This window comes from Callithrix jacchus, chromosome 10 (genome assembly GCF_049354715.1).
Source record: "Callithrix jacchus isolate 240 chromosome 10, calJac240_pri, whole genome shotgun sequence".
Taxonomy (NCBI): domain Eukaryota; kingdom Metazoa; phylum Chordata; class Mammalia; order Primates; family Cebidae; genus Callithrix; species Callithrix jacchus.
In genome coordinates this window covers 72,183,784-72,196,347 of record NC_133511.1, presented here as the reverse complement: position 1 = coordinate 72,196,347, position 12,564 = coordinate 72,183,784, and the positions used below count along the sequence as shown (strand labels likewise).

The 12,564-nt window shown below is 44.1% G+C and overlaps 1 protein-coding gene across 24 annotated transcripts in view; it reads right to left on the bottom strand.

Annotated features, from left to right (window-relative positions):
• Nucleotides 1–10,148, bottom strand: part of DNHD1 (dynein heavy chain domain 1) — an 86,287-nt gene extending 76,139 nt beyond the window's left edge. For 22 of the 24 annotated variants that reach the window (XR_013523273.1, XR_013523274.1, XR_013523275.1 and 19 more), the window contains exons 1-3: nucleotides 9,513–10,148; nucleotides 8,427–9,264; nucleotides 4,771–4,944 (exon numbers count right to left, since the gene is read on the bottom strand). Coding sequence is in view for 20 of the 24 variants with exons in the window: in XM_078340365.1 (XP_078196491.1) it covers nucleotides 4,771–4,944; nucleotides 8,427–9,264; nucleotides 9,513–9,645 (1,145 nt within the window). In the remaining 4 variants the exon portion in view is untranslated. The remainder of the gene's footprint in view (nucleotides 1–4,770; nucleotides 4,945–8,426; nucleotides 9,265–9,512) is intronic. The other 2 variants (XM_078340370.1, XM_078340371.1) reach the window with 2 other exon arrangements.
• Between the last annotated feature and the right edge of the window lie 2,416 nt (nucleotides 10,149–12,564).

The window sequence follows — 12,564 nt, the reverse complement described above, 5'->3', positions numbered from 1 at the left end:
ACTAAAATTAATCAAGTATAGTGCTAATATCCCCAAATTACAGTTGGGAAAACTGAAACAAAGAGAAGTTAAAGCTTTGTCCAAGACGGTTAAGGGAAGAATACAGGATTTAAAACCAGTTACTTGACTCATGCCCCCTCCGTTAATCAGTGGGCCATTTAGCTTCCCACAATGTAGCTGCCTATCTTAACTGAGCCCTGACTCCTCTTAAGAGGCACTCCTTTCCCTATGACCTGCTTAATGGAAGCTGCTCTTTCTGTGTAGGGCCAGGAGTTATGGAGTACTCTTCTCATTCCCAACAGCCACTACTCCTTTGAAGAATATTCACTCATGCGACAAATGCTTATTAAGGCAAGCAGTGTGTAAGCCACTGAGGATACAGCAGTGTGCAAGAAAAATCAAGTCTCTGACTTTATGGAACTTAGTTAAACCATTTATCAAGTTGTCCCTCTGTTTAAGTATTGCAGTCAGAGATGGGGACATAAAGATGACTTCTATGTAGCCCTTGCTCTCAAAGGGCTCAGAATCAATTGGAGTATGACATGATACTAGAGAGGAGATGGGGCAAATCAATATCTTCCTGAGTCCCAGACCCAAACATTCAGCTGTTTCGAAAATATCTCAAACTCTGTCTTGCATGCACTTGAAACTTGTTATGTTCTATACTAAACTCAATATCTACCCCCACCAAATATGTCACTAATCTGGACAATTAGTTTACTCATTCATTCAACAAATATTACTGAACATCTACTCTACACCAGACTGTCCTAAGCCCTGAGGATACATCATTAAACATACTAAACCCAAACCCCTCCCCTGATGGAGCTCTCATTCTACTAGAGAAGAAAGAAGATAAACATAATTAACAACAGGGAGGAGGAAAAAAGAGCAGGCAAAGGGAGATTGGCAGTGCCAGGGGAGAAGGAAGGGCAATTTTAAATGGGGTGGTAAGGGTGGGGAAGTGACAGCTGAGCAAAGAGTCGAGGAATGAGGGAGGTATAGAAATAAATTCTCTCCTAAGTGTGAATCAAACACTGGACAAAATGAATTAAAAATTTGATAAATTCAAACACATTTAAAAAAACACCTGTTACATGGCAAATAAATAAATAAATGAAATGAAACAGTTCTTCTATTGATGGTGCATTAGAAATTTGGACCAACATTCCCACTTGAGAACAGCTGAGAAAAACTAGGCCAACTATCTGGATAATATATAGAAACCATCTGTAAAGCACATCAGAGAACCCAAAAATGTAATCCCCCAGTCTTTGGTTCCAGACCCCAAATGGTTACAACACAGTAGTAAAGCGGAACCAGAAATATACCTCCTCCTTGGTATGGAACCTGAACTGCAACTTTTGTTCATTTAATTCCCTGAGTCTGTTGAAAACCTGGCTCCCCTTCTCAGTATCTCAGGAATGTGTAGTAAAATTGACATATAACTACCTTTACTGGAATTTACAGGTGCCTCTGTTTGGGGAAAAGCATCACCAAATGCTGAACTCACTGCACTGGGTTTCCTTCTTTGGCAGATCCTGGCCCCATAATCATTCATTGCCTTTTTAGTTCTCTGGTTAATAGTTTCTTGTCTCTTTACATGCCTAATTATCTTTGATCGTGATGCTTCTCTGATCATAACAGATGATGATAGTTTAAAGCCCTAAGCTTCTCATTTGATTTCTGTAAGCTCTCCACTATGGTTTGTAAGCATTGCATCCTACATTGTTACCATGACTATCATTACAGCCATGACAGTCAAGTGTAGCAGCCACTAGCTGTCAGTATCACAATCAACCACAAGTGACAATTTAATTAATTGTGATGCCACTATGTGTCATGGATTGCTAGTATCCTATTTCCCATTAGCAAGGAATTCAGTACTGGTCTAGACCAAGGACATTACCAAGCCAATGAAGATCCTATATTTGAGGATAGATTCCTGGGACCACTCATAATACCAAGTGCTGTGTTAGTCAGGGTCCAGTCAGGAAAACAGAAACTGTACTAGGCATTTCAACAAAGTGAATTTAATAAAGAGAATGTGTTTTTTAAAAAGATGGCAGAGGGCTAGGAACAATGACTCACATTTTTAATCCCAGCATTTTGGGAGGCCAAGGTGGGTGGATCATGTGAAGCCAGGAAGACCAGCCTGGCTAATATAGTAAAACCCTGTCTCCACTAAAAATGCAAAAATTAGCCAGGCATATTAGCAGGTGCCTGTAATCCTAGCTACTTGGGAGGCTGAGGCAGAAGAATCAGTTGAACCTGGGAGGCAGAGATTGAAGTGAGCCAAGATCACACTACTGCACTCCAGCCTAGGTGACAGAGCAAGACTCCATCTCAAAAAAAAAGAAAAGAAAAGAAAAGAAAAAGAAAAGGGGAACACTAAGGTAGCACAGAGATAACTATAGGCAAAACAAAACAAAATGAAACAAAACCACCTCCAGAACTAGAGGAACAAAAGGAAGAGGTTCGGGTTATAAGAAGCTATGAGGCTGGAGGGCCCTTGCAGAGTTGAGACTTAAAACTCTAATGGGGCCGGGTGCAGTGGCTCATGCCTGTAATCCCAGCACATTGGGAGGCTGAGAAAAGAGGATAGCTTGAGTCCAGGAATTCGAGACCAGCCTGAGCAACAAAGTGAGATGCCATATATACAAAAAATTTAAAAATTAGCCAGGCATGGTGGTAGGCACCTGTGGTGCCAGTCACATGGGAGACAGAGGTGGGAGGGTCACTTGAGCCCAGCAGGTGGAGAGTGCAGCAAGCTGTGTTCATGCCACTGTACTACAGCCTAGGTGACAGAGCAAGACTCTGTTTAAAAAAAGAAAACAACAACAAAAAGAACTCTGAAGGAAAGGGGCTACCAGATGGTGTTGGTAACTCTCAGGGTTATGAAGAGACTGATTCAGAAAGTGCTGCTGGGCCCAGTGTGGTGGCTCATGCCTATAATCCCAGCACTTTGGGAGGCTGAGGTGGGTGGATCATTTGAGGTCAAGAGTTTGAGATCAGCCTGACCAACATGGAGAAAGCTCATCTCTACTGAAAATACAAAATTAGCTGGGCATAGTGGAGCATGCCTGTCATCCCAGCTACTTCAGAGGTTGAGGCAGAAGAATCACTTGAACCAGGGAGGTTGCAGTGAGTTGAGAACGCACCATTTCACTTCAGGAAATAAGAGTGAAACTCCATCTCAAAAAAAGAAAAAAGAAAGAGCTGCTGCCAGGGTGAAAGACCGTTGCTGAGGCAATGATGACAGAAAGAGCAAGCAAACGAAGTAGCAAGTCCCTTCTGCTCTTATCTTGCTGTCCAGTCTCCTAGCACCCTCCATTAATCAAACCTAATAGGAGGCCAACTGAAAAAGGAGAAAATGTTTGCAGAATCTAGCCCCAGTATCACAAAGCAGAAAGGGAGGAGGAGAATTAGAGTCAGGAGACAATCAATTAATAACCAGCAAGATGCTGTCAGTGATCATTTACTAAATGAATTGATCAGTAAATGAATGTATACTATTGATCATTAGTACTACCTAAGTTCAAGGGAAAGAGATCAGTGTGCACAGGAAATAAGGTTCTTTGGGAGGCTATAGTAGATACTGCTTAAGAGCATGAACTTTTGAATTAAGATAGTCCTAGGGTTAAATCCTGGTTATACCACTTATTATGTAACTTTGGATAAATTACTTAACCTCTCTTATGTATCAGTCCACTCATCTCATATATGGAAATAACAACAGAACCTACTTGGTAGATGGGGATTAAGAAATACATGTCATGAGTTGATTAGCACAGTGCCTAATATATTGAAGAGTTTGATTAAAGGCAATTATTACCATTATTTCTGGGAGGAGATGGACTTGAACAGTGCTTTTAAAAATAGGTGAGATTATAGGCATGAACCACCGAGCATGGTGGTTCATGCCTATAATCCTGGCAATTTGAGAAGCTAAGGCTTAAGCCCAGGAGTTCAAGACCAGTCTGGCAACATAGTGAGACCTCGTTCTCCAAAAAATAAATTTTAGAAAACGAGCAGAGTGTGGTGACTTATGCCTGTAATCCCAGCTACTCAGGAGAATGAAGTGAGAGGATCACTTGAGCCAGAGAAGTGTTCAATGAGCCATGATTGTGCCACTGCACTCCAGCCTGGGTGATAGAGATCTTGCCTCAAAATAATAATAATAATAATAATAATAATAACAATAATAATAATACATTTTTAAAAGTGGGTGTGATTTGGATGTAATGAGAGAAAGTGAATAAATGCCTCTTGAGTCATGGGGAAGGAGACTTGTTTTTTATAGCCTCAGAGATAAACTAAGACCAGGAGGTAGACATTAAAAGAGTAGAAGTTAAAAGAATGCAGATTTTGATTCAGTCTAAAGATTAAGATGTCTGGAAAAAAGTTTCCCTGACATTGCAAAGATTTAAACAAACACATGATTCTTGCATTGCAGTTGGAAGAGATCACCATAAAATTTACTTCTCAGACTACAAACAAGTGTTTCCTTCATTCTGGGATAAAGAAGAAAGAGCAAAACATGAGAAAAGGATGTGTAAGACAACAGCCTATGAAAGTGAAGTGGAGATATAGAGTAGAGAGGAGGAGGCTGAGGAGAAGGGAAGAGAGGTGGGGACACTGGAGTCAGAGGAGGAGTATGTGGAGAAAGGACAGAGAGAGGTGTGCACATGTGCAGAAAAAGGAGGGGGAAGATAGCATAGGAGGAAACCAGGCAGGGGGAGAAGAAGGGGTCTAGACTTAAGCTCTCACCTAAAGTACCGGCTGGGAGCCACATTGAGATAGAGGAAGTGGATCTTCTTCAGGTATCTCTCCATGTTCACAACAGTCATTACCTGGGTGTTCTGGAAGGAAGTCTCAGGTGAGAAGCCAGTGCTTCTCTTTTGGAAGGCCTCTTCCCTGTGAACGTCATAGTCAAGCTGAGACCTGTATGACAAAAAGTCAGGAAACAAAAGGCAGAGCAAAAAAGTCAAGTACCTAGAGGTAGGTCTTTCCACTGTTGGCTCATGAAAGGAGGAGCTAGATCAGGTGCCTGAGGAGACCTGACATAGCATTGCCAGAGCTTGCCTACCATCTATACTCAAAGATACCACACACTGGGCAAATACAGTAGATCATGCAACACAGTTAGGCAACAATATTCACACAAACTTGTGTGAGCAACCCCTCCCTTTCTGATAAATAATCATCTGGATTGATTGTAATTACCATGAAGTCAGTATTACATGATATACATGATACTGTGTACAAACAATGGGAAGACTTCATTTTCCCAACTCATTGCTACATAAGCCCACAGTACTGGATTTCCCTTCCAGGTCAACCTTCTTAGCCTTCCAGATTTAATATTCTATCTTTGATTCTATTATACCTGCTTTCCAACCCTGAACAAACTCCATGCCTTTCACTTTTTCTGCTCTTCCCCCACCATCACCCAATCTCTAGCTTCACATTTTTTCCATTCCTGCCAAGATCCCCTCAAACTACTGGTGGCCCCCTCAAACCTGCACCAGTACACTCATCCTCTTACTCTTCTATATATTTGTCAACAAAATTGGTGTAGAACTTAGTTATCAATAACTCAAAAGTCAATAAGTAATAATTTTTGGTTGGGGTGACCTGAGAGCGGATAAAACAAAAAACAAACAACCTGTGAAATGATTTAACTTTGACTTAGCCCGTCAGAATATAACAGTATCATTAATTGACCCAAACTTAGAGCAACACAAGTTTGCCCAGGGATAACAGTGCAGTCCTATTCTAGAGTTCATATCAACAATATGGTTTATATCAGAAAGACTGAATCAGAGACTAAGATAAAAAACAAAAAACAATATGGTTTATAACCTTTATAAATATTGTGTTGTATTTACAACACAATATTTACACACATTTACAAATGTTGTGTTGGATCAGGACATCTTAAATGATATATTGCCATTATAGGGTCATCTTCTCAGCAAAGTCCTATATGATATAAAATATTCCGAAGATCATAAAACCAAGGACATTTGCTTCTCTACAGGTTCCTGGTGTCTAATCAGCTGTGGACTCATCCTGCTCTGATGTCTTCATACAAGCCCTCAGGTAGCTACTTCTTTCAGGCCTCTCAAACTGCTATCCCTAACCCCATGCCAGCCCTGCTGAGCTCCCAGCTCTATCCCATTCTCTGCCTCCTTCCCTGCCTGGAGAAAGCTGACATTTTCAGTCATTAGTCAAATCCCTCGATTTCAGTTGCCTTTCCACACACTTATCTGTATCCTTTCTTCTCTGTAAGACTGATTCTTCTATCAGTGCTCTGGATCCTGTATTCTCTCTAGATATTTTTAATCTACTCTTCTTTTTACCTTAATTTATTTATTCATTTAGTCTATGAATATTTATTGAGCACCTACTTCTCAAGCACTGTGCTAGGGGCTATAAACATCTCTCTATACAAAATAAATAAATAAATAAATAAGAGTCCCTACTCAGACAGCAACATTCTTTCAAGCTGCTGCCCTGCTAAAATGCAATTTCCACTTCACCTCCCATTCACTCCTCAATGCATCACAATCTAGCTTTCTCCCCACAGAACTTAACCTCTTCCTGTTACTATATCCAATGAACATTTTTCATCCTTCTTACTTGTTTCATTTAACATGCACTACTGACTGTTCCCTCCTCCTTAAAACTCTATTTCACCTCCTAACCTGCAAAGATATTTTTGTTAATCTAATCTAGAACTGAACACTCCCAACACGTGCTTTCCTCTAACTATATTCCCTCTCTCTCTCCCCCACCACCTCCAGAGGAGCAACCAGGCAAAAGACAGTATTCTTTTGTTTTATAGCACTTATTACAATTTGTAATTATATTTTACTTGTTATCAACTTAATGATATCTATCTCCCTAACAACTGTAATACCTCAAGGGAAGGGATTGCGTCTATCTCATTCACTTCTGTATGTCTAGAATCTTGCAGTTACTAATAAGTTTAGATATCCAACACTTACTGAATGAATGAATGCCTGGGAAGCCACTCCTCGAGAACTTAATGCAAACTAAGCCATATTAGCTAGACCTCAGAGGTTTATTGCCAGGTTCAAAGTGAAGGCAAAGAACTTGACCCCTTCCCAACATCTCAGCCCATTGCCAATTCAGTTAAGTTCCCTCAGGAAAGGAAACTTGTACTCAGGGCACAGTGCAGCTCTTTGAAAAAGGAAAAGATTCTGATGGGGCTACTGAAAGCATAAATTTGTGGCACTGGCCACTTTGCATTAGGGCCCCAGAAGCCTGCCTATCTATCTAACAGTGGACTCTTATGGAAAGACTTGACCCAGCCATAAAATTACAGCAAAAACTGAGGAAGTCAAGCTTAATTAAAAGTGAAACTAGCCTTCTTCCCGAACAGTGAATGTGCCACAGATAGCTACAAAGCACCGTCTAGAAAATGAGGCCAGAGGACAAGGAGAATTCCAAGACTAAAATTAAAGAACTCTCTTGGTCATGGTGGCTCACGCCTGTAATCCTCGCATTTTGGCAGGCCGAGGCAAGCGGATCAGAGACCTAGCCTGGCCAACATGGCAAAATGCTGACTCTACCAAAAATACAAAAACTAGCCAGGCATGGTGGCATGAGCCTGTAATCCCAGGTACCCAGGAGGCTGGGGCAAAGGAATCACTTGAACCTGGGTGGCAGAGGTTGCAGTGAGCCAAGATCATGCCACTACACTCTAGCTTGGGAGACAGAGTGAGACTTCTGTTTCAAAAAAAAAAAAAAAAATCAAAAACTAAAGAACTCTGAGAAGGCATTCCTGTACAGAGCTCTAATAGCCAGATAGTTTAAAAAAGAAAAAGCTACCACTAAAGGTTGGCAGGGCAAGAAGAAGACTCTGGAAGAGTCAAGATGCAATTCTATCCAGTAGTGCTGCCAACTCCACTCTCCCTGGAAGCTGGTTTAACTCACAAAGACATGTGGGAAGGGCACTCAGACACGAAATCCCTAGGGTACCCTGAGGGAAGGACCCAGCATCCAGGAACCAGCTCACGGTAGGCCCAGGCAATGTTCAGTGATTATGAATGAATTGTAGAAAACGAATTGGGGAGACTTCTGGCATCATCCAGGAAAGAAGCCTGGAAACTGAAAAGTCAAGCTGTAATATTCTAAAGCTTTGGCTGCCTCATAGCTGACTTCTGATTGTCATTAATTTCTGTATTTCTCTATGGGGATTAACACTAAGTCCACTGGGTTTATTTTGCAGAGAAAAAGGAAGAGGAAAGCAACCTCACACTAGTTTGGCATGGAGCTGGGCTAATCCCTATGATCAGCAGAGCGCTGGATCTAAACATCCAAGTGGCCCTAGAGGCACCCATAAAGCAGCTTCTTTTTCTCTTCTGCTCAAGTCCTGGACTGAGTCCCTCACTTACCTAGTCTCTTTTCTTCCAACAGGCTCCTCCTCTGCATTGTCAATGTCACCGCTTTCATACTGTACAGGGATGTCCGTTGCCAGTGCCAAGGGAAGGAGACTAAGTCCATCCAGCCACACAGTCTCTTCTAGGGCCACCTCAGCACCAATGATGCCCAGGCAGCACTGTAGCTCAGGCAACGTCAATGGTTGCAGCCAGGTGGCCAGCTCCTCTTTTACTTGCTGCCCACTCCACTGGGCATGCACAAAAGGACAAGCTGGGCATGGGGGCCTGTGATGGAGCCTCCGCTTCTGGGGATAGCAGTCAGCATGGGAAGCACTGTCTAACAAAGAGTTGTCTGGAGGAAAGGCCTGGACAATGGCACCTAGCAGGTCTAGATGGAGGTGGGTTTGGACCCAGGGTGCCCAGCAGTACAGCTGCTCCAGGAAGGGCAGCAAATCAAGGTGACCAACTAGTAACTCACGATATGGAGGCAGTAGACCCAGTACTGCATGCAGATAGCACCAAGCGGCAGGGCTACTGTCCTGCAACACAGCTGAGAACAGAGTTCGGAGCTCAGCTAGCAGGAGCTGCAGCACTGTGGGCTGCTCTGACTCAGTCGCTGGCTTCAGGAACTGCCTCTGTTTCTGCTGAGAGACCAAGGGCTGTTCTTTGCTGTCCAAGACACATATGTAGTGCCAAGACTTAAGGGGATCAGATGATGTCTCATCAGAAGACAAACCTACCCTCCTCTCCTCCGGGACCATGAGGAGCAGGGCATTCAACTGCTGTCGAAGTGACCTTGCCCACAGCTCAGGCTCCAACTGCCAGTTCCAGGATGCCAGATACCTGGCCTCACCTGCATGGGCCAGCCCAGGAGAGGGGCCAGAGAAGGACTTCAGGCTCTGGGCAGGGGATGGTCAGAGTCAATGAGGTTAGGAGGAAGAAAGGACCCGGAACACGGAAACAGCAGAGATCCTTTCCTGAGACCCTCAGGCCCTCACTACTGCTTCCCCAAAGACTGGTAAGAAGCAGGCCTAAGACAGAGGTGAGAACCCTCCCTGCAGAAGAGTTCCTTCTTACCTCCCAGTACCCTGTCCCCCTCACCTGACCTAGGGGGTTTAGGAGGCAAGGCAAGGGAAGAGAGCCCGATCTGCTGATGAGGTTTCATTGAAGAGTACCTGCTGAAGCAGTGAATAAACTTAGACTTGAGTCCCAGTCCAAGGCTTACCCTAATCATAGCCACCCACACACAGAGAGACTGGCATTCACTCGTGCAATCACTTAGGCAAACTGACAAACCGACAGGGCCCACTTTGAACCTTGGTCACAGCAAGGAATCTACACTCGGGCTGGCGATCGCCTGAAAAGCGGGGAAACAGGTTATCACTCAGAGGCAGCAAAGCCCCAGTCCCATGACGTCTTCGCCCACAGGCTAAGGAGGTCGTGAAGACAGAAAGCCAAGGAGCAGACACAGCAAATGACGGTCAGGATGCGGGGAGGGGAAGACGTGAAGGAGGGGCAAAGCAGGGGGCTGGGAGAGAGGAGAAGAGGAGGAGGACTCTGTGGGAGAGGGTCCTGAGCGTAGGGGCGACAGCGGGTCCTGGGGAACAAACAGAAACAGATCCCGAGCCGAGGAGTCACCGCAGCTCCACCCGCACCCAGCACCCAGCTGTTAGAACCGTTACAAGACCCCAGAAGGACCGAGTCTTTGCCGCGAGCATCCGGGGGAGCCAGAAAGAGGAGGGGCCAGGGTCTGATGTGGGCGGGGCCGAGAGGGCAGAGCCCGAGCCAGGAGGGGCGGGACTAACCTGTTGGCTGAGGCTTGCCTGGGACGGGGACCTGCAGAGGGCCAGGCGGGGTCTCAACGAGTAGCACGGTTGACTCGGGAGACTAGCAATCCAGAGGGTGTCGTAAGCAGGTGTTTACTTTCATTCACTGAGTATCTAAACTAGTGCTAGGCCTTTGGTATGTCTTTGGTACTCCCCCATCCCCACCCCCGACGTATCTATCTACCCAATCCTACCTCCCCAAAAGAAGACCAAACAAAACAAAATACTTGATGGGGGGGGCGGGAGGGGGTCTCGGGGGGAAGGGCTTATGGAGGGGGCTGATTTTTAAAAATCAAGTTGAATGATTAAAATTTTAAAAATAAAGAAATTGAGCCCCACCTCTCCTCTGAAATCCAGATTAGTGTATCCAACTGCGTACTTAATGTCTCCACTTGGAGAGCTTACAGGTATCTCAAAATGTTCAAAAGCAGATTCCTAACCACCCTTTCCCTACCAAAGAAACCCTGCTCCTGCTCTTTCCCTAAGCGGCCTGAGGTGATCTGTGAAAATGGTTGGCTGTTCACTTGATCCAGAGAACCCTACAAAGGCATGCAAATCAAGAGGTTCCAATCTTCGTGTTCCCTTTACCAACACACGTGAAACTGCCTAGGCCATCAAGGGTATGCATACACGAAAAGCCACGAAGTATCTGAAAAATGTCACTTTACAGAAACAGTGTGTACCATTCTGATGTTACAATGGCGGAGTTGGCAGGTGTGCCCAGGCCAAGCAGTGGGGCTGGACACAAGGTCGGTGGCCCAAAAAGAGTGCTGAATTTTTGCTGCACATGCTTAAAAATGCAGAGAATAATGCTGAACTTAAGGGTTTAGATGTAGATTCTCTGGTCATTGAGCATATCCAAGTGGGCAAAGCACCCAAGATGCACTGCCGGACCTACAGAGCTCATGGTCAGATTAACCCATACGTGAGTTCTCCCTGCCACATTGAGATGATCCTTACTGAAAAGGAACAGATTGTTCCCAAACCAGAAGAGGAGGTTGCCCAGAAGAAGAAGATAGCCCAGATGAAACTGAAGCAACAAAAACTTATGGCACGGGAGTAAATTCAGCATTAAAATAAATGCAACTAAAAGGAAAAAAAAAAAAAGAAACCCTGCTCCTTTCACTGTCTTTCCCATCTGAGTCAATGGCAAATCCATTCTTTCTGGTTTCTCAGGTCAAAACCTTGGAGTTAGGTTTGCGACCTCTTCCTAACACCTTCTTTCTCTACCCCTTTCTCTCTCTTCTCTCTCTCTCTCCCTGCCCCCACAAGTAATTCTTCAGGAAATTCTATTGGTTATACCTTCAGAATATATCCAGAATCCAAGTATTTCCCACCATTTTAAGTACTACAACCTTGGGTCTAAGCTGCTATCACTTCTCACCTGGGTTTCCACAGCCTTCTAACTGTTCTACTTGCCTCAAGCTCTTCTCATGCTTCTCAGTGTTGCCCGTACAATCTATTCTTTTTAGAGCAGCAAGGGCTGTTTTTCAAATATGGACAGATCCTAACACTCCTCTGCTCAAAGCTCACTAATTCCCCCTCATCTAATTCCTTCAGCTGAAAGCCAAAGTCCTATCATGGCCTACAAACTGCTGATAACTACCTGCTACCTTAGTAGCCTCTCTCCATATTCACTCTACTACTGCTGTGACTGGATCACACCAAACATACTCCCACCTCACAGCCTACATACATGCTGTGCTGTCTGCTTGTGTATCAGTTAGGAGATCCACAAGTTATGATTGTTATTTATTTTTATTTTTTTTGTAGAGACAGGATCTCACTATGTTGCCCAGCCTGGTCTCGAGCTCCTGGCCTCTAGCAATCATCCCACCTCAGCCTCCTAAAGTGCTGGGATTACAGGCATGAGTCATCACACCTGGCTGTGATGGTTAATTTTGTCAACTTGACTGAGCTAAGAGATGCTCAGATAGCTGGTAAAACATTATTTCTGGGTGTGTCTTTGAGAGTATTCCTGGAAGAGATTAGTATTTGAATAGGTAGACTAAGTAAAGATCATCCTCATGTGGATGGTCATTGTACAATCTGTTGCCTAAATAGAATTTAAACAGGCAGCTGGTGGATTTGCTGTTTTAGCTGAGACATTCGTCTTCCATCTTTGGACATCAGTGCCCTGGTTCTCGGGCCTTCAAACTTGGATTGAATTACACCACCATATTTCCTCGTTCTGTAGCTTGTAGACAGCAGACTATGGGACTTCTCAGCCTATCAGTTCTGTTTCTCTGGATAACCCTCACTAATACACAAATTTTCTGCAGCTGCATAACAAGTTATTACAAACTAAGCAGCTTAAAAACAAGACC